We start from the raw sequence: 19930 nt of genomic DNA on the forward strand, positions 1-19930 counted from the left end.
GACATATAGATCAGTGGAACCCAACAGAGAGCCCAGAAAAAAAACCCATGTTCAAATGGTCAATTAATCTAAGATAAAGCAGGTAAAAGTATACAATGGAGAAAAGACATCTCTTCAGTGGAGAAAAGACATCTCTTCAGTAAACGGTCCTGGGGAAACTGGACAGCTCCATGCAGAAAAATCAAACTGGACCACGTTCTTAAACACACAAAAATAAACTCAAACTGGATTAAAGACCTAAACATAAGACCTGAGATCATAAAACTCCCAAGAGAAAACAGAGGCATAAACTTGTGGATAGCAGTCATAGTAGTTTTATCCTCAAAGACAAAACAAGCAAAAATAAACAAATGCGACTACCTCAAACTAAAAAGCTTTTGCACAGCAAAGAAAATCATCAACAAAACAAAAAGAAACCTACAGAATGGGAGAAGACATTTGCAAATGATATATCTCATAAGGGGTTAATGTCCAACATATACAAAGAACATATACAACTCAACACAAAAAACAATCTGATTAAAAAATGGGCAGAAGACCTGAATACACTTTTTTCCCCAAGGAGGACATACAAATGGCCAACACACACATGAAAAGATGCTCAACATCACTAATCACCACGGAAATGCAAATCAAACCACGATGAGCTATCGCCTCACACTTGTCAGGATGGCTATCATCAAAAAGAAATAAAAAGTGTGTGGGAATGTAAATGGATGCGGCCACTATGGAAAACAGTACAGAGGTTTCTCAAAACACTAAAAATAGAACTACCATATGGGGCACCTGGGTGGCTCACTCAGTGAAGTGCCCAACTTCGCTCCAGTCACAATCTTACCATTCCGGAGTTCCAGCCCCACGTCAGGCTCTGTGCTGACAGCTCAGAGCCTGGAGCCTGTTTCAGATTCTGTGTCTCCCTCTCTCTCTCTGTCCTTCCCCTGCTTGCACTCTCTCTCTTTCTCAAAAAAAAAAACATTTAAAAAATAAAAAAAAATAAAATTAAATTAAAATTAAACTACCATACGATCCGGCAATTCCACTCACAGGTACTTAACTGAAGAAAATGCAAACGCTAATTAAAAAACAAACACACACACACATCTCTATGTTTACCACAGTTTTACAACAGCCAAGATATGGAAGGAACCCTAGTGCCCATGAATAGATCAATGGATAAAGAACACATAATGTGTGTGCGTCGTACAACGGAATAGGACTTCGCCGTGAAGAATGAGATCTTGCCATTTGCAACATCACAGATGGACTTAGTGGTATTATGCTAAATGAAATGCAAGGAAAGAGAAATGAAGTACCACATGATCTCACTCACACGTGAAATCTAAAGAAAACAAATGAACAAACACAAAGAGACTCAAATACAAGAACAAACTCGTGGCTGTGAGCAGGGCGGAGGACGGGAAGATGGGTAAAACAGGAAAAGGGGATTAAAGACACCAATTTCCAGTTAGAAACGAGTCACAGGGATTTAAAGTACAACATGGGGAGTATAGTCCGTTCTGTAACACTTCTGATGACAGATGGTAACTGGACTTACTGTGCTGAGCAATTTGTAATGTACGCACACGTTGAATCACAACGTCGTACAGCCGAAACTAAACCCGTATGTCCACTACAGTTCCAAAAAGACAACGAAAAGGACTCCTCCAACTCCACGGCAACACATCACTAATCCAATTAATATGGGCAAAGGACCTCAACAGACATTTTTCCAGAGAAGATATACAAGTGGTCAACGAGTACATTAAAAGATGCTCACTATCACTCGGTACCAGTAAAATGCAAACCAAAGCTGTGCTGACGCATCATCTCATGCTTGTTAGCACGGATAAGATCAAGACCACTGATAAATGCTGGCGAGGATGTGGATGAAAGGGAAACCTCCAGGGCCACTGGTAGAACTGTCAAGTGGCACAGCCACTGGAGACACCAGCATGGAGGTCCCTCCAAAAATCAACAGCAATACCCTATGGTCCGACAATTCTACTTCTGGGCATTTGCCCAAAGGAAACAAGAACACTGTGTCGAAGAGATCCCTGCACCCCCAGGTTAACAGCAGCTTATCTACAACAGCCAGACAAGCATGGAAACCTATGGGTCCATGAGGGGACGGGTGGGTTAGGAAGTTCTGATACGTGATACATACACAACGGATATTATTCAACTACAAAAAAGGACAAAATCCCACCACTTTCAACACCATGAGTGACCCCCGAGGGCATCGCGTTAAGCAAAGTAAATCAGACACAGGCAAATACTCCATGATCTCACTTACCTACGGGATTTAAAATAAAGAAACAAACCAAGCTCACAGGAAAAGAAATCAGAGGTGTGGTCACCGCAGGCAGGGGTTGGGGAGGGGAAGCAAATGAAGGTGGTCAAAAGGAACAAGCTTCCAGCTGTAGGATAAGTACTAGGGCTGTGATGTGTAACAGTACCATGATTAACACTGCAGTAGGATATACAGCAAAACTAGGAGTAAATCCTCAAAGGCCACATACATCACAAGCACCAAAAAACCGTTTTTTTGTTTGTTTTGTTTTCTGGGTTTTTCTACCTATGACATGATGGATGTTAACTTAGTATGGTCTTCACAATCTGAATCAAATCATTGCAGTTATACCTTAAACTTATACAATGCTGTATGTCAACTATTCTCGTCGAAACCGTAAAAAATGTTAAGTCTAATGGTGGCATTACGATGGTTTAAAAAAAGAGTGTCCTCTCGTTTATAGGTGAAACAAGCAATCTCAATACACACACCTTCATGATAAAAGCCAAACTACTCCTTAGGGGGTTTTCAGCCAGTTTCCTGTGGAGAAAATCACAAATGATTCATGTTTTCATTATCTGTAAAGTTAACTGCTGTTTGCTCCTTCCATTTTCTCATCACACTAAACAGACTTAACGGGCGGGATTAAGTAACTCAGGCAGTTTGCTTTAACACCTTCGGGAATTTTCACCAGGCACGAATGTGAAGAACAGGTGTGTTAAGGGTGACAAACAAAAAACTCTTATGAACGGGCTGCAACTATTCCGTGCAGCTTTTCAGGTAAATAAGTCTTTCGGTTATGAGACTTCTCTCAAGGCATTTGTCCCTACCCTTCCTTGATAACTACTGGGCTCCTATCCAATCAAAACAATGGGAATAAAAATAACAAAATGAGGGGCGCCTGGGTGGCTCAGTCAGTTGAACGTTCGACTCTTGGTTTCAGCTCAGGTCACGACCTCACAGTCGTGAGTTCAAGCCCTGCATCGGGCTCTGTGCAGACGGTGAGGAGCCTGCTTGGGATTCTCTCTGCACCTCCCCTGCGCTCTGTTGCTCTCTTAAAGTAAGTAAACTGGAAAAAAAAAATAACAAAATCACGGTAGTACTAAGAGCACCGCGTGTCCCCCTCCCCGACCTCATGGGGGTGAGCCCAAGAGGAGGACCCCTGGATTGCCTGCCTTTCTCCCCACGTAAGATCTTATCGTTCTTTCCCAAGGCAGTCAGTTTTAAAAGGGCACCCCCGTGGCAAACAACGCCGACTCAGCAGGGGCTCCCTGGAAAGGCTGGCGCCCACCTGCCCACGTCCCGTCGTGACCGTCACCCTGACTCCGCGCCGCAGCCCTGGCCACGTGCTCCGCTCCCCACTCAGGTCTCACGGCTCGCGGGTGCCCCCAGACCAGTATCTGTAACGTTCCAGGCAATTCTAATGTGCTGACACACGCGAGGAGCCTTGCTCTAAGGCTTGCAGGTTTTCGACATGCCGATGGGATAACATAACCACAGGGGACGTCTCTGAGGTTTACCCCGCAAGAAACCGCTTCAATCTGAGGTCACCCACCCAGTTCACACTGTGTACTTCCCACGCCGTCCCCCCATCTTTCTCCAAGACCAGGGGCCGCTTCACCCCCCACAGCATCTCCCGGCAGCGCCTGGTCCTGACCCCTTCCTGGCCGGCAGGGGCCGAGGCCACCCCTCCTAGGACCCGCCCCTCCGCCCGCCAGCCCGCAGCTGTTCTCAGCCGTACCTTCTTCACCGTGACCCGTGACAACCCCCGAGATCCGCGGGCCCGGCTGTGGGGACCGGACCGGGCCAATAAGCCCCCTGAGCTCACACCCTGAGCCCGCGGCTGGCCGTCCCCTCGCCACGATCCAGCACCACCTGTCTCCAGCTCCACCACGGCCATCCAGGCAGGGTATCCGTTTGGGCTGATTTGTTTAAAATCCTGCAGTGCCTCCCACCTCATGGCCGGCGAATCCGAACTCCCTGAGGGGCTTCGGCGACCCCGCCCCTCTCCTCCCAGCCCCGCCTTCACCCGCAGGAAGCTCCTTCAGATCAGGGCAGAGCTCAGATGTTCCTGCCTGGCCACAAGGTCACTGGCCTGACCGCTGGGGGGGGGGGGGGGGGGGGCACCTGACTCAGCAGGAAGACGGCCTGGGGCACAACCCTGGTGAGCCGGGCCACATCCCCACTGACCTCCTGGGTCCTCGCATCCCCGCCCTCCTTGGAGACTTCACCTGAACTAAGAACACACTGCCCGCTGCCCCGGGACCGGGTAACACGACCACCAACCCTCCCGCTAACATTTAAGGCCACTCTTCACAACCGTAAAGTGAAAGGCCCTGTATCCAGTTCAAGGAATGCTGGGCAGGGAAGGAGGGAAGGGTTCGCATTGACAAAGGAGCTCCCAGCTCATCTCACAAGTAAGACTGGGGTAGCAAGCGTTAAAACCGGCTTCTCCTGTTTCAACGGAAAGGTACACGAGGTGTTGTGCTGAGCACTGAGGAGGAGGTGGTGAGTGACAGGACGGACTTGTGGGCTGGGGAGGCCGACTTAAACCCTCAACCAGACGCAGTTGGTCAGAGACTGTTCCCTGAGGAAGGGAAGTTTCAGCTGAGATTGGAAAGCTGAATGGGTGTTCACCAGGCAAAGGCAGGAGGGAAGAGTTCTTCAGGGAGTGAGAACAGTACATGCAAAGGCACTGTGGCAGAGAAGGCGAACACAGGAGGGACCAAAAAAGGGTCACTGTGGCCAAATAGCAAGCAGGAACACATTTAGTTTTTCATTTGTGCCAGGTGCCATTTTAAAGGCAGCTGATTCACATGTTACCTCACCTAACCCATGATTGCACCTGAACTTGACAGAAAGCACTGAGGCACCAGGACAGTACCTAACTAACCCAAGCTCACTTCAAAGCAAAGAAATTATTTCTTCTTTTTTATCTCCCCTGAAATAAGGGCATGCATACTGGCTGGGGGAGGGGGGAGACATGAAAAACTCGTGAATCAAATTCACTGTGGAGTGAAAGTAGTCAAGCCAGTTCTCACTACAGTCAGTTGAGAGACTAAAACCATCACTTTCCAACTAGGTGTTTTCATGTTGTAAGACGTAACCACAGTGAAATGTTTTGCAGGAGACGATTAATTCCCTTTTTAAGAATCGGTGCCCATGTAGTTAAGTTCAAGTTGAAAAGAACTAAAAACACTTAGTGGAAGTCATTTGAATAATGGTTAAAAAAAAAACTTTTCCCAAATTCCCACAGGAATCATACACTATTTTTATAGGTAGAAAAAAAATAAGGCAGAGACAAGCTAATACAATGACAACCTAATCAACAAATGGGCAAAGGATTTGAGACATTTCTCCAAGATGAACCAATGGCCAATAAACACAGAACAGATTCATGCCTTCGTGAGTCAACAAAGAAATGAGACACTGTCTCATGCTAGACTGGGGCTCCCCAACCCCATTTCAATGTGAGAGGGATTCCCCCCACCCCCCTGGAACACCACGCAGTTCTTGGGACCCTAGCAGGGTATCCGGAAACTGAGTTCTGACTTACCCACCCAGACACAGCATGGGATCCTGCAGGCGAGGGCTGGGTCCCACAAGACCACCCCCAGGCCGCTGGCTGTGCTTCTAACCACCCGCTACGGTCTGGAGGTTCCAATGACCCCTTAGGCTCTTTTAATTTGCCAGAGTGGCTCACAGAACCCGGGGAATAAAGGACACAAGGCAGCATCCAGACGCACAGAGACAGGGGACGAGGTCTGGCAAGAGGCATGGAGCTCTGATGCCCTTGCCAGGTGACACTCTCCCGGTATCTCTCCCTGTTCACCACCAGGAAGCTCTACAAACGCACTCTTCTGGGTTTCCCAAGAGGCTTTATACTTGGTCACGCCTGACTAAGTCATTAGCCTAGGCCAACTGAGCCTCCTGCCCCCAACCTCCCCTCCCAGAGTTGGAGACTGAAAGCTCTAAGCAACCAACCAACCAACCACAGGGTAGGGCCGGCCCCACCTCTGGGTGGGGTCTCAGAGTCACCTCATTATGGTAACAAAAGACACCTTTAGCACTGGTAACACTTGGGAAATTCCCAGAGTTTAGCTGTGAGCCCGAACCATGGAGGAAGACGGAAAGCACAAGAGGAATATACTTGGGTAATCCGAATGACCCGTATGTATTTCTTACAAATCTCAGGACCGCACGTACCCCTGGGGACAGGTAGAATCCGAACATGACAGCATCCTCATGTACCGCCCGTCGGAATGTAAAGGGTGCAGATGATGTGGGAAGCAGGCTGGCGGGTCACTGAGCACGGCGTTTCCACAGGACCCAGCGATTCTCCTCGGTAGTACAGCCAAGCACACACATCCACACAAAAATGTGTACGCAAATGTTCACAGCCGCGTGATTCCCAACAGCCAAAAGGTAGAAACGGCCTAAGCGTCCATCAACAAATGGACAGAGGAGCAGACTGTCGTCTATGCATCCAGTGGGACAGTACTCAGCCACAAAAGGGAACGAACCGCTGGCCACACCACCACTTGCATGAACCTAGAAAACACTGCTAACGCCAAGACGCCCGTCTCCAAAGAGCACATACTTCACGACTCCACTCCTATCAAAGTCTGGAAGGACATCCACAGAGACAAAGTGCATCGGGGCCTGCCTGGGGCTGGGGGCAGGTGGGCAGGATGGACACAGTGGGTAACAGCTCAAAGGCAAAGTGTTTTTTTTTTCTGAGATGATGAAAATGGTCTAAAACGGACCGCGGGGACGGTTGTACGTATCCGTGAGTACACAGAGAACCACTCCACTGTATGGCATGCGAAATTTACGTCAAGAGAGGGGTTTTTAAAAAAGAACCATAAATCGGGGCACCTGGGTGGCTCAGTCAGTTAAGCGTCCGACTTCGGCTCAGGTCACGATCTCGCGGTCCGTGAGTTCAAGCCCCGCGTCGGGCTCTGGGCTGACGGCTCAGAGCCTGGAGCCTGTTTCAGATTCTGTGTCTCCCTCTCTCTGCCCCTCCCCTGTTCATGCTCTGTCTCTCTCTGTCTCAAAAATAAATAAACGTTAAAAAAAAAAAAATAAATTAAAAAAAATAAAGATAAAAAAGAACCATGAAAAGCCCCCCAAACCAGTACGAAAATACTCCCCACTCAGTTGAAGGAATTTAGCTCCTAACAGACTTTATGAATCACATCTCAGATTAGCAAACAGTAGAATGTCTATTACCTGGAGTCTGTAGGAAACAGGCCCCTTTTACTGCCAGTGGGAGGAAACAAATGTGACCTTCTTGGAAGAAAATTTAGCAAAAGTCACCAATTAAAGTAATACACCATTTGCCTCAGCGGCTCCGCCGGCAGGAAAGAACCCACGGGCGCCCTCGCACGGGTGTGCACCAAGATAGGCCAGGAGAGGTGCTCGCCACAGCCCTGCTTAAAACCGAAGTGCAGATGACCTACGTGTGCATCACCAGGGGGTGCGTGAGTGAGTTAGGCTGCGTCTGTCCTGTGGGCCAGCACGTGGCCGTGAGGAAGGACGAGGTCTGTGCTGTGATTGTTGTGTGCACTACCACGTGGCCGTGAGGAAGGACGAGATTTAAGTGAGACCAGCTGGGCAGCCAACAGTGTGCCTGGCGTCGCCCACTCATGTTAATGGCCAACGTGTACACCATAGACAGATCACGCGTACGCGATTTTTTGCAAGGATACCTGCGGAAATGTAGACCTTTCCGGCTCCAGACCCTACATGAATGGCTATTCCCCTAACTGGGATACACCAGGAGAAGACGTCTGGGTGGGCAAGGAGTCTAGCTTTGAGCTGGTACAGTCCATTTGGGAAAGGACGTGGCGGGGCTCGGTGCAGGAAGGAAGACTGGAGCCACGTTCGGCATATTTCCAAGCACTGCTGAAATTTCTTATCGTGCACGTGCCTTGTGTGTTAAAATTAGTTGTGAATAAGTTACACAGTAAGAAAAAAGAGATACAGAGGACCCCAACCCTGAGCACCCGAAGCCCATCAGTGCGCGACTCTGGCCACTGTACCATGCACTGCTGCACGCTGGGGTGGGTCATGAGTCCAGAGCGAGCCCGCCAGCTTCCTATGGAAAAGGAGTATTTACCAAACAACAGACATAAAGCAAGAAGTGCTGTGGATCTGGTCCCAGCTGAGTCCCAGCTCTGACTCCCCACACTGGCCTTCAGACTCGGGGGGCGGGGGGGCGCTCCTGCACCCCGTGTGTGCCGGACCCCAGCCCTTGGCATGCCCCGCCCAACGCCACCCAGAGGTCTGGGTGCCGGCTCTTCTGCCCCGGGTCTTCCCTTGGTGCCGAGTTTCACCTCCACCGTGTTTGCCTCTGCCTGCCTCTGAAAGGCAAGAGCGTGTAACAACTCCCCCGCTTGGACTTTTCTCATTTCCTTTTCTGTGGAGTTCTTGTCAGCACTGCTGGATCCCTGCACGCCTTCTTCGTCCACGTCCTTCACGCGGTTTCTCCCGCCCAGCCCCCCGCCCGGCCCCCGGAACCACAGCCGACAGGCACTGCTCCCGGGTTCTCCCCCACCTCGCGGACTGGTGGGTCCCCGAGGCCTGCGGCCGCGAGCCTGGAAACGGTGGCAGAGGCCTGAGGCTGCGGCCACCTCCCCGTGGCTCACAGGACAACGTCTGTGGTGGCAGCTCGCTCCGTGATCCGGGGCCCTGACTCCAGTCCGAAGCACGCCTCTGGCAGGCGCTTCGGAAACAGAACACCAACCAGTTCCACCGTGATGCCTGCCATCGCAGGGCCCACGGCAGCTCAGAAACGCCGCAGCTCGAAACCCCTGGACGGCTGACTTCCCCCGCCCAGGAAAGGCCCAGAGAACTTAGCACAGTTGCCTCAATCCACACTTCTGCTCTCTTCTTCTTACAGGCCTGCTCTACTGTATTTTTGAGGTCTCCAAATAAAATCTCCCTTCTTTTGTTAAATTTTTTTTAACGTTTATTTATTTTTGAGACAGAGAGAGACAGAGCATGAACAGGGGAGGGGCAGAGAGAGAGGGAGACACAGAATCTGAAACAGGCTCCAGGCTCTGAGCTGTCAGCACAGAGCCCAATGCGGGGCTCGAACTCACGGACCGTGAGATCATGACCTGAGCCGAAGTTGGACGCTTAACCGACCGAGCCGCCCAGGTGCCCCTAAAACCTCACTTCTTAAATACTATTGCCATGCCCTGATCTCCTACATGTGGCGATATGACCGCAGTGTCATCGCCTCACCGTGCCAGCCAAGACCTGCCTGTGCCCCTGCCACATAAGAGGCTCAGTCCCGTTCCAGGCCCCTGTGCCGACAAGTCCCTCTGGCCAGAGCACCCTTCCCCCGGACTTACGGGGCTGTCCCCCTCCGACAGGCAGGTCTCCCAGACCACACCACCTCTGGGAAGTCCTCCCTGACCGCCTAATCTGAAGCAGCCCTTCCGGGGCTCCCCCACCTCATTTCCTGGTTCACTTCTGTGTATGTTCATTCCATCCTGTTTACTCTTTAAATCACCACCCGAAAACACCTTCCTCAGCCTTTTATCTCCATGGCGTCTACACCCGCTGTGAGATCCTTCGTGCGGGCAGGGCTGTCCTGTTGACAAGCCCATGCCGGAGCCGGCCACGGGCGGGTGGCACACGAGACGAACACCTGTTCACTGAACACGAGTGGACACAGTACGCGTGACGTTCCCGCCCTACATTCCTGAAGACAGCATCTGATGAGGTTAAAAATCACCATCAAGGGGCGCCTGGGTGGCTCAGTCAGTTGGGCGTCCGACTTCAGCTCAGGTCACGATCTCGCAGTCCGTGAGTTCGAGCTCCGCATCGGGCTCTGGGCTGATGGCTCAGAGCCTGGAGCCTGCTTCCAGTTCTGTGTCTCCCTTTCTCTCTGCCCCTTCCCCATTCATGCTCTGTCTCTCTCTGTCTCAAAAATAAATAAACGTTAAAAACCATTTTTTTTTTTAAAAAAAACAATACTTCTGTTTCAAAACCACAAAATACTTTAGGAGATTAAAGGATACCTAGGTAGTTCAGTCAGTTAAGTGTCTGACTTCGGCTCAGGTCATAAACTCATGGTTCATGAGTTAGAGCCCAACCTCAGGCTCTGTGCTGACAGCTTGGAGCCTGGAGCCTGCTTCAGATTCTGTCTCTCCCTCTCTCTCTGCTCCTCCCCTGCTCATGCTCTCACTCTCTCAAGAATAATCATTTAAGAAATTAAAAGAAAAAGAAATAAAAATAAAATACAAAGGTCCACCATAATATTAAGAATGAATATCAGTGGGGCGCCTGGGTGGCTCAGTCGGTTGGGCGTCCGACTTCAGCTCAGGTCACGATCTCGCGGTCCGTGAGTTCGAGCCCCGAGTCGGGCTCTGGGCTGATAGCTCGGAGCCTGGAGCCTGCTTCAGATTCTGTGTCTCTCCCTCTCTCTGCCCCTCCCCCGTTCATGCTGTGTCTTTCTCTGTCTCAAAAATAAATAAACGTTAAAAAAAAAAAAATCACCATCAGTTTTGAAATGCAATCTTGAAAACAGGAGTTGAACACGACAAAAAGTCTCAGAAACGGACGCGGTTCTGTAAGAGCAAGCAAGCTCCTCGGGGCAGTCTGGGAAACTCTGCCGCCCTCGTGTCCAGAAATCAGAGCTCAAGCCAGGTCTGTGTGCTCGGAATCGCTCTGGTCCTGCCACATCTGTGGACAAAACCACGCCAAGTACAGACGTGGGAAGGGCCGGACCCGGGATGTGTCACCAGGCCCCAGGCAAGTCTGTGTGCACCGCACGTGAAGGGAGACGAACTCAGAGCAGATGAGGCCCAAGGAAAGAGCTTCAGCCTGGATGGTGATCCCCTGTCCTGGGGAAGCATCAGTGATAAGGGGTCACAGGTGAGAAATGCTGTCCCTTCTGAACCATGTCCAGCTCCCTTGTATCTCTGCCCAAACCTGTTGCTAACAGGTAACCTGGGCATGTGGCATCCTTGCACCGTCAACAATAAATTCATCCAGACTCTAAAATAGAAGCCCTCTGACCGTATGTAAAATGAGAAGAACTGTTTTCTCTACAGGCTGAAAACGTGTCCCAAGATCTGATAAAATACATTTTTTTAAAAAGCGCTCTCACAATTGCCCAACAACAATCATTATTACATTTTAGGTAATGTATCTTTCCCCCTCCAGTTAAAAATTTCTGTAGAATCACTAGAACGAAGTAAGACCCTCTAGAAAAGAGTGTCAAAAATATAGCTAATACTCATCAGACGACGATGGGGGCGTATGAAAATACAACCCTTACATATAATTGAGTGGCACAACCCCAACGGGAGCTCAACTTCTGATTCTCTGACCTCAGGCATTGACATTATTCTACGAACACCAACAAAGCAGCTATAATAATGGAGAACACTGGAGCACGGACCAGTCACGTCTGCAAAACACATACAGTGGTTCTTTGATGAGGTCAGTCAGCAGTGACAAAACACATATTTGGTTCCACAATTCAGTTCAACCCACGTGTTACCTCCTATGCACCGGGCACAGCCTGGGATGATCAAGTCATAGACACCACTCTCAAAGAACTTAGACGGAGACTAAAAACAAACCAAACAGAGAAAAAAGATTTGCTGAATCTAATGTGTGGAGTCCTCAAAAACGGACAGGCACCAATGTCTCCAGCAGTGTTGCTGGCACTTTGCACTTTTTCCAAGAACACCATCCTGCAGTTCACAAAAGACAGCAGTGTGCTAAAGAAAAGTGTTCTTTTCCTTTTGGAATCGATGCCAAATAAACCATGCTGGACAAACAGCATCAAGTAAATTGGTGATGTTTAAAAACAATGTTTCCAATATAGAAGGGTTTGCGTTACTACAGAAGACAAAATAGTAAGCATCACATCCTATAAAAACACACAACCGCAACACGTTATGTGTTTCAAGATCCAAAGAGGCTGTAATAGGAACAAGTTAACAGTCACGGAAAGGGTTACACACTGAACAACCAAAAAATTTTTATAGCAGCTGTATTATCCGATGTCTTAAGAAAAACCTTTTGAGGGCATGCCTCTTTTTCACTCCACAAATTTCCTGGTGCCAGAGGAGAGGGCGTGTGAAATCATCCCACTGACTAGAGGCATTGATCTTTAACAACTTGTCCACAAGTGTCAGCAGTGGTATTTCTTCACTGAATAGGGTTTTTAAAGGTAAGACCACACCACGGTTTCAGGAAATGCCGCGAGGGCGCCCAGGTTTCGAATCCCAGGAAGCGAGTTTCAAATCTGGGCTGTGCCATGGGACCTCGGGCAAGCTTCTAAACCACCCTGGGCCTCAGTTTCCTCCTGTGTGACAGAGAACCACACCTCCCATCTGCACTTAGATCAGCAAACGTGTGACAAGTTTCTTAGGCATTGCAGGCATTCTGTAAATGCTGGCAATTAACACGGTTGTTACTGCTACCTCTCCTCTACTTCCTGGGTTTGTGCAAAGTTGATGCTCAGCGGTACTCAATTAGATTCAGTAAAGGCCAACAGGAAAAGTCACCTAATAACCTAGTTATTTTTTAAAAAACCCTCATACAACTGTCTGGCAATAATCGTTATGACATCTGGGGGTAATCTATCTAGTCTTTTTCCCCAGACGAAGAATTGCCTCCAGAATTACTAAAGCTAACACAGAAGAGTGCTCTCTATTCAGCCAGAAGCCAGTCGGGGAGGCAGACACGATGAGAAGCACAGAGGTAACTGAGAACACGACATACGCAGAGCACGGAGACGCTGACGGCAGTCGGCACTCCACAAAGCCACGCAACAATGCGAAGGTACGTAAAGCTGCTCAACCGTTCACTTAGAAATGGTTGACATTCCGGGTTTCACATGATGTGTATTTTTCCACAACGAGATAAAATAAAACCACAAGAACTCCAAGAAGTCAGGGCTTGGACAACCTTGTGTCCTGGGCACCCAGAACGCCTCTGCACATTCCAGACCCTCTGTAAATACTTGGTGGATGAAAAGTGGAGACCACGGGTCTGGTGAGGGGACCTTCGTACCTGTTCTGGTTTCAACCTCAGTGCAAGCAATGTGCCGGGACGGTTTACTGCTGACGCCCGGGACATCAGCGTGGTTCCCAGATCCCTCCACGCCGGTGGGCTCTCAGTTCCAACCAAGATACCCATGTGTCAACGAAAAGCAATCGGGGGGCTGCGACCTGACCGGCGCTGGAAACGTAAGCAGGGTCTCCCTGGAGTCACCCACGGCGGACGGGCCTGGAGCGGCTCGCCGCACCGGCGACACGGGCAGACTCAAGTACTCAGGTTTCCCGTCCACAGCACGGTGCCAGACCTTCACGTCTAAAAACGGGCTTCGAAGCTCAGTACGAAATTCCAGTAAGACAAAAGTGTTAGCATTCATTCAGGTCCTTGCCGGCCCGAGAAAGAATATGACCTGGCGGGCTACCCGTTATTGCCGCCCACTAAGCGCAGCCCTGGAAGGAGGGTGCGGCGACCTATGAATCAGGGACTCGTGGCCCAAACAGGTCACCGTCCCAGCTCCTCGTGCTCCCCTGCCGATCTCACTTTCCGTCCCCGTCCCCGAGACAGATGAAAACCAATGCTTTCCAACCTGTCTAAACTCACCTGTTGAGTCAGCACTGTTGTTTCCTGGAGACACCAACTTCCTTGTGTCTGGAGCTCCTGTAAAAATAAAAACATGTCCTGTGATGAAAAAACATCTGATATTTATCTGAGGCCCCTGGCATCGGGTGGTGGTGCTGCGGGGGGAAGGCGGATGTCCACAGCAGGGTCCCCTTTTGCCACTGTTGCTCTGAAACGTACCTTTCAAGTAAGTGTCAGTAAAAGCGGGGCCGTGTGACTGGAGTCCTTCAAGACAAAACACGCAGCTCATGTAACCAACACTCACGCAGTACTTGCTATGCGCCAGCTACCGAAAAGTCTGTCCACCTGCCCGTGGACACGGCGAGGAGCGAGACAGAAACCAATCTTTGCTACTGACCCCTCTGCTCAGCCGAGCGCCGTGGACCGCCCGGGAGGTCCTGCACCACCAAGACCCCTGACTTTGGACAGCAGAGAGCAGACGACCTGGGTAGGATTTTCTTTTTTTCCCCCATCTCACCTCTGGCAAACAGCAGTCTGTTCTCTGTATTTTAGACTTTGTCGTTTTTTGCTTTGTTTATTTGTTTCTTAAAGTCCACATGTGAGTGAAATCATATACTTTTCTGACTTACTTCACTTAACGTCATACTCTCTAGCCCCATCTGCGTGGTTGCCAAGGGCAAGAGTTCACTCTTTTTTACGGCGGAGGAATATTCCATCACGCGCGTGCGCACATCTTCTCCGTCACCTGCCGAGGGACACTTGGGCTGCTTCCGTATTCGGGCTACTGCAAATAATGCTGCAGTGAACATAGGGCTGCATGCACCTTTTCAAGTAAGTGTCGTTCTCTTCTGATAGACATTCAGAAGTGGAATTGCTGGCCATAGGGTAGTTCTATTTTTAACTTAAAAAAATTTTTTTTTTAATGTTTATTTATTTTTGAGACAGAGAGAGACAGAGCATGAATGGGGGAGGGGCAGAGAGAGAGAGGGAGACACAGAATCGGAAGCAGGCTCCAGGCTCTGAGCCATCAGCCCAGAGCCCGACACGGGGCTCGAACTCACGAACCGCGAGATTGTGACCTGAGCCGAAGTCAGACGCTCAACCGACTGAGCCACCCAGGCGCCCCTATTTTTAACTTTTTGAGGACCCTCCATACTGTTTTCCACAGTGGCTGTACCAGTTTGCATTCCCATCCACAGTGCATGAGGGTTCCTTTCTCTCCACATCCTCACCAGCACCTGTCTTTTTTGCCTGTTTCTAGCCATGCTGACAGGTGTGATGTGGTTTTTCCTTGGGGTTTTGATTTGCATCTGATGAGTGACGTTGAGCATCTTTTCGTGTGTCTGCTAGCCATCTGGATGTCTTCTTTGGGGAAATATATATTCAGGTCCTCTGCCCATTTTTTAATTGTATTGTTTTGGTGTTGAGTTAACTTAAGGTCTTCATCTATTTTGGATATTAGCCCCTTAGGATTTTCATTTTTAATTGCAAGCCTTCTCACAGAAGTACGATTCTTTTAATTTCTAACTAGTACTCTAAGATTTGGAAAAAGTTTAGAAGAATTCTATGCCCCAGTTAAGCAACTTTTCAGAGGGGTTTATTCAACCCAGCTCTTGGTATCATGGAGTATAAAATATACACATCACATAGGAAGAGAGCAAGTATATTACCCACGAAGATAGCCCTCCCCGACCCAAACACCCCTCACAGCACAAGGTACGCAGTAATGAGTCTGAAGGATCTATTGTCACTGTGTGCGCACATTTTTTTCTCTTAATGAACTATTCCATTTGGTGTGAAGGTAAATCGGATGATCAAGGCCTGCAGACCATCCTTCTCCCGTGTCTGCTAAGAGCAGCCTTGAGGGGGGCACTAGCATTCACGGACGAGTGACTCCTGGTGAAAACGAGGCAGTGTCCCAGCGGCGCGTGTTCGCCTCACTGTACCGTCCTCACGTATCCGGCAGCTGGTATCGAATGCTGGCCGATATTGGGAAGAACCTTCTGCGGGGTTCTGCGGGGGAGCACGTGACTGGCACTGGCTCACCCAGCCCTGCCGACAGGTCCTAGATAGGAATACCATCGTTAGGGCCAGGAAGGGAGGTCCAGAGAAGGCCACCCCGCTAGAAAGGGGCAGAGCGTGGATGGGGACCAGGCTGCTGGACCACAAAGCCCCTGCGTCGAAAACCAACGGTTGATTTTCTGCTATAAACCTGCTTCCTTCCCAGGCTTCTTGGCTGTTGTGTTTCCAGTTGTTCAAACCCAGACCAAGAGGTCATGCCTGGACGACTCCTCTTCCCCACTCCCTCACCCAGTCCTCTGTTAGCAAGGGGTTTCAGTTCTACCCCCAAACAGATAAGCAATACATGCACTGTCTACACTCCCAACACGCCATTATCTTTCTCCTAGGCTACTGTTTCTGTGTCCCTGCCATTGTCACTCTTACGAGGCATCATTTCCTGGCAACCTTTTTTGCTTGAAAAAGACACAAAAGCAGATGATCTTTGCAGCTCGAGGACCTTCCTCCTTTTTGCAGTCTATTACTTATGAAGCAGGTACCGTGGGTAGGCAGGTTTTGCATCCTAGGAGACAAAGATACCGAGCACCTAACTACAAAGAGGCTGATGCTTTCTATGACGGAAACCAAACATTAACATACAATAATGTGCTGAATGGTAGAAAGTTACATTCATCAAGTGGTTCAGACTCACTGGGGATTAATTTAATCCCCTAACTGGCTGCCCAGGAGGGTGGTGTTTGGTGCCTGGGACTCACTTTAGAAAGTCCCAGTTACTAGGAGTCCCTCCCTGAGACTCGCCGGGGTTGAGAAATGTGAACTATGGCTTTCCTGAGAGTAGACACAGGTCATCAAGAGAGCCGCAAGTGGCCATCTCCGGGCAACCTGTTTGAACTCTTGACTCCCGCCGTTTCTGGAGCCACCTTTGTTCTTGGACTTTTCTGTCCAAGACTCAACAGAGTCCCTTCTTTGCACTAAGGCTGTTCAAGGTGGGTTTCTGTGACTTACCACCAAGGGTCCTGATGGACGCCGCCCCCATCTATCCTGCTTGCCGCTTCGCTAACTGTCCACAGCCTTCCCCACACCTCCAACTGAAGATATTTACGAAACTACAGGGCAGACTGAAGGAGATTTTAAACAAGAATTTCAATGTTTTGATCTTCTCCTGCAATATTCCAGGTAATAGCACATTGGAGACTGAAGCATTATTTACCCGCACAGCCAACACCACCTAAAGTGACCTAATGGCAAAATGGTTAATTAAGGGTTTGGATTTTAATCTCTGAAATCAAACATGTATGAATATATTCTTACTTTGAATACATTAAGTAAGGTCTAAGCCTCCGTTTTTTTCATCTATAAAATGGGAAGAATACTGTCAGGATTCATCAGGATGAGGATTATCCTATTAGCATGACAGGACGTACACAGGAAACTGCCTACTGAAAACACTGTAAAAGCCCTAGTATGACTGTTTTTTGTTTTTTTAAGTTTATTTATTTTTGACAGAGACAGAGTGCAAGCATGAGCTGGGGGAGGGCAAAGAGAGAGGGAGACAGAATCCGAAGCAGGCTCCAGGCTCCGAGCTGCCAGCACAGAGCCCGACGTGGGGCTCGAACTCACGAACTGTGAGATCATGACCCAGGCCAAAGTCGGACACCTAACTGACTAAGCCACCCAGGCGCCCCGTGCCCTAGTATGATTGTTAAAAATTACTGTACTTCACAAGGATACTTTATACACATTACACACTCCACAGGAAGGCCAGGAAACATTTCCTTATTTTGAGAAGTTCTCTACAGAACCGTCTTTTAGTCTAATTTCACAGTGACATTAGCCTCTGTAGACGGGGATTCCAGCTCCTGTTTGCTGTACTGGTTGGTTCATGAAATGAAGGCTCTCCTGCAGCAGAGATTCATTCCCAGATTTCCAAACAGCGCTCACCTCTAGTGAGACGTTAAGTAATAAACAGAACGGTCCAACAGTGAGTATTAAAACAAGGCAATCTGTTATTAGGGGGAAAAAAAAAAAAAAAAAAAGAAAGCAAGGACACTGTAACCAGTTTCTCTGACCAGAAATTCACCGCAGAAACAATAAAGTTTACTTTCACAAAATAACAAATAAAAAAAATGGAGACCTGCCCTTATAAATACTGGTATAAAATTAGCACCAAAACAGACTGTTTCATTCCAGATTGTTCACCTTACAGTGAAACATCTCATTAGTATGGAAAATAGGATGGACGTGATTTACTGATCATCAAACTCAGGGCTGCAAAGCCGGCTCGGGACACGCACAATTCAGCACAGCAAACCAACAAAACAACCAGCCAAACAAACAAAAAGTATTATTGTCTTAACTTCACCCAGATAATTCTAGCCAAAGCAGGTGTTGCGCCTGAACCGCAGCCTCCATCCCTCGCTAAACACACAGCAGGTGGACGGAATTTAAAACTACGGAGGACTTGGGTCACTGAAAAGAACTTAGCCTAGCTTCCCGACCACTGCCCGGTGACCCGACCGCGACAGTGGCTGACAAAGGGAACACGGAAAGCACGCGGCGAACCCCAGCTTCCCGGCCCTTCCCCAAAAGGAACCCCTCACCACCCCCACCCCGAGAACGACGAGGGCCCTGCGCCGGGGGCGCGCACAGCTGGCGGTGGCACGAGGGCTGCGCGGCAGGTGCGCGCCGGGGCAGGTGCCCACCGCGCGGGGCGGGGCGCATCCGCGGGGGCGCCCGGGGAGCAGCGCGCCCCCCCGCGACGTCCCACCTCGCGTCTGGGGGCCTCAGTCCGCGGCCGCGCAGCCCGGCGCTAAAGGGCTCCGCACACCCGGCGGGCACGTGTGCGCAGGAACCCGACCCAGCTTCCAGAAGGGGGGGGCCCGGGGGCACTTACCCCCCCCGCCCCGGGACACACCAACTTCGGGGCGCGGGAAGGGGACAGGAAACCGCGAGCCCGCGCCTGGGTCACTCAACAGGTTACGCGCCCCTCCGGGCCTGCTACGGCGGCCGGCCCGAGCCTCAGTTTCCCCGGCCACGTCCGGGGGGCCCCCCGCGCGCACAACCTTCCCGGGGAGCCCGCGCCGCCACCTACCGTCCAGGCCCGCGCTGTCCACGGCGGCCTTCAGCAGCGCCAGCACCAGCAGCGCGCATAGGACCAGCGCGGCCCAGCCGCCGCGCGCGCCCGCTCCCATTGTTCCGAGGGCGGGACGCGTCGGCCCCGCGGCTCCCGACCGAGCGTCCGCCGCGCCGCACAGCCGCCCCGCTGCGCACGGGCGCCGGCCCCCCAGATGCCCAAATAGGGCGCGGGAGCCGGCTGGGGGCGGGACGGGCGCGCAGGGGCGGGGCTTGGCGGAGGGAGGGGCAGGGCCTGGTGGGGAGGCGGGGCGGGGGTCGGCGAGGGCGGGGTTTGGAGGAGGGGCGGGGCAGGGCCGGCGCGCGGGCGAGGGGCTGGGGCTCGAGGTGGGGCGGGGCCGAGAGGGGAGGCGGGAAGGGGCAGGGGCGCGGGGGCGGGGCTTGGCTCGGGCAGCGGGCCCAGCCGGGCGCGCAGGGACGGGGCGGGGCGGGGTCGGGGGCGGGGCCTGCGAGGCAAAGCAGAGCGCGGGGGCGGGACCTGGCGGAGGCGGAGGAGCGGGCCCGGGCCGAGTAGGAGGTGGAGCTCTGCTGGGGCGGGGCTTGTCGGGGGCGCGGCCCGGACACCCGGACGCTGAGGCGCCAGGCCCCCCTGCCTCGCGGGCGAGCCCCAGAAGCTTCAGCGGTTTCCTTTCTTCTCGGAAGTGGCGGTGTTGTTGTCGGGGACCGGAGCGGGCGCTGGGCCTCCGGAAGGAGTTGTTGGGTGGTGGTCGGTGGGGCCCGGGCCGCGTGGCCCAGCGGCACCGGGGAAGCTGCAGACTGGCTGAGCTGCGCGCCCCGCGCCCCGGGGGAGGCCTCTTGTTGGGGTCGTGACCCCCTGGACTTTCTCTTCAGGGGACCCAGTCTCAGCTGTGGTGGGGGCTCTACAAATTCCTAGTTTAAATC

The 19930-nt window shown here is 51.1% G+C and overlaps 1 protein-coding gene across 1 annotated transcript in view; it reads right to left on the reverse strand.

The window, feature by feature from the left end:
- TMEM123 (transmembrane protein 123) overlaps positions 1-19181 on the reverse strand; it is a 58493-nt gene extending 39312 nt beyond the window's left edge. The window contains exons 1-2 of the mRNA XM_042907124.1: positions 19008-19181; positions 13919-13975 (exon numbers count right to left, since the gene is read on the reverse strand). Coding sequence (XP_042763058.1) covers positions 13919-13975; positions 19008-19107 — 157 coding nt within the window. The 5' untranslated portion in view covers positions 19108-19181. The remainder of the gene's footprint in view (positions 1-13918; positions 13976-19007) is intronic.
- Between the last annotated feature and the right edge of the window lie 749 nt (positions 19182-19930).

The sequence above is a fragment of the Panthera leo genome, chromosome D1 (genome assembly GCF_018350215.1).
Source record: "Panthera leo isolate Ple1 chromosome D1, P.leo_Ple1_pat1.1, whole genome shotgun sequence".
Lineage (NCBI taxonomy): Eukaryota > Metazoa > Chordata > Mammalia > Carnivora > Felidae > Panthera > Panthera leo.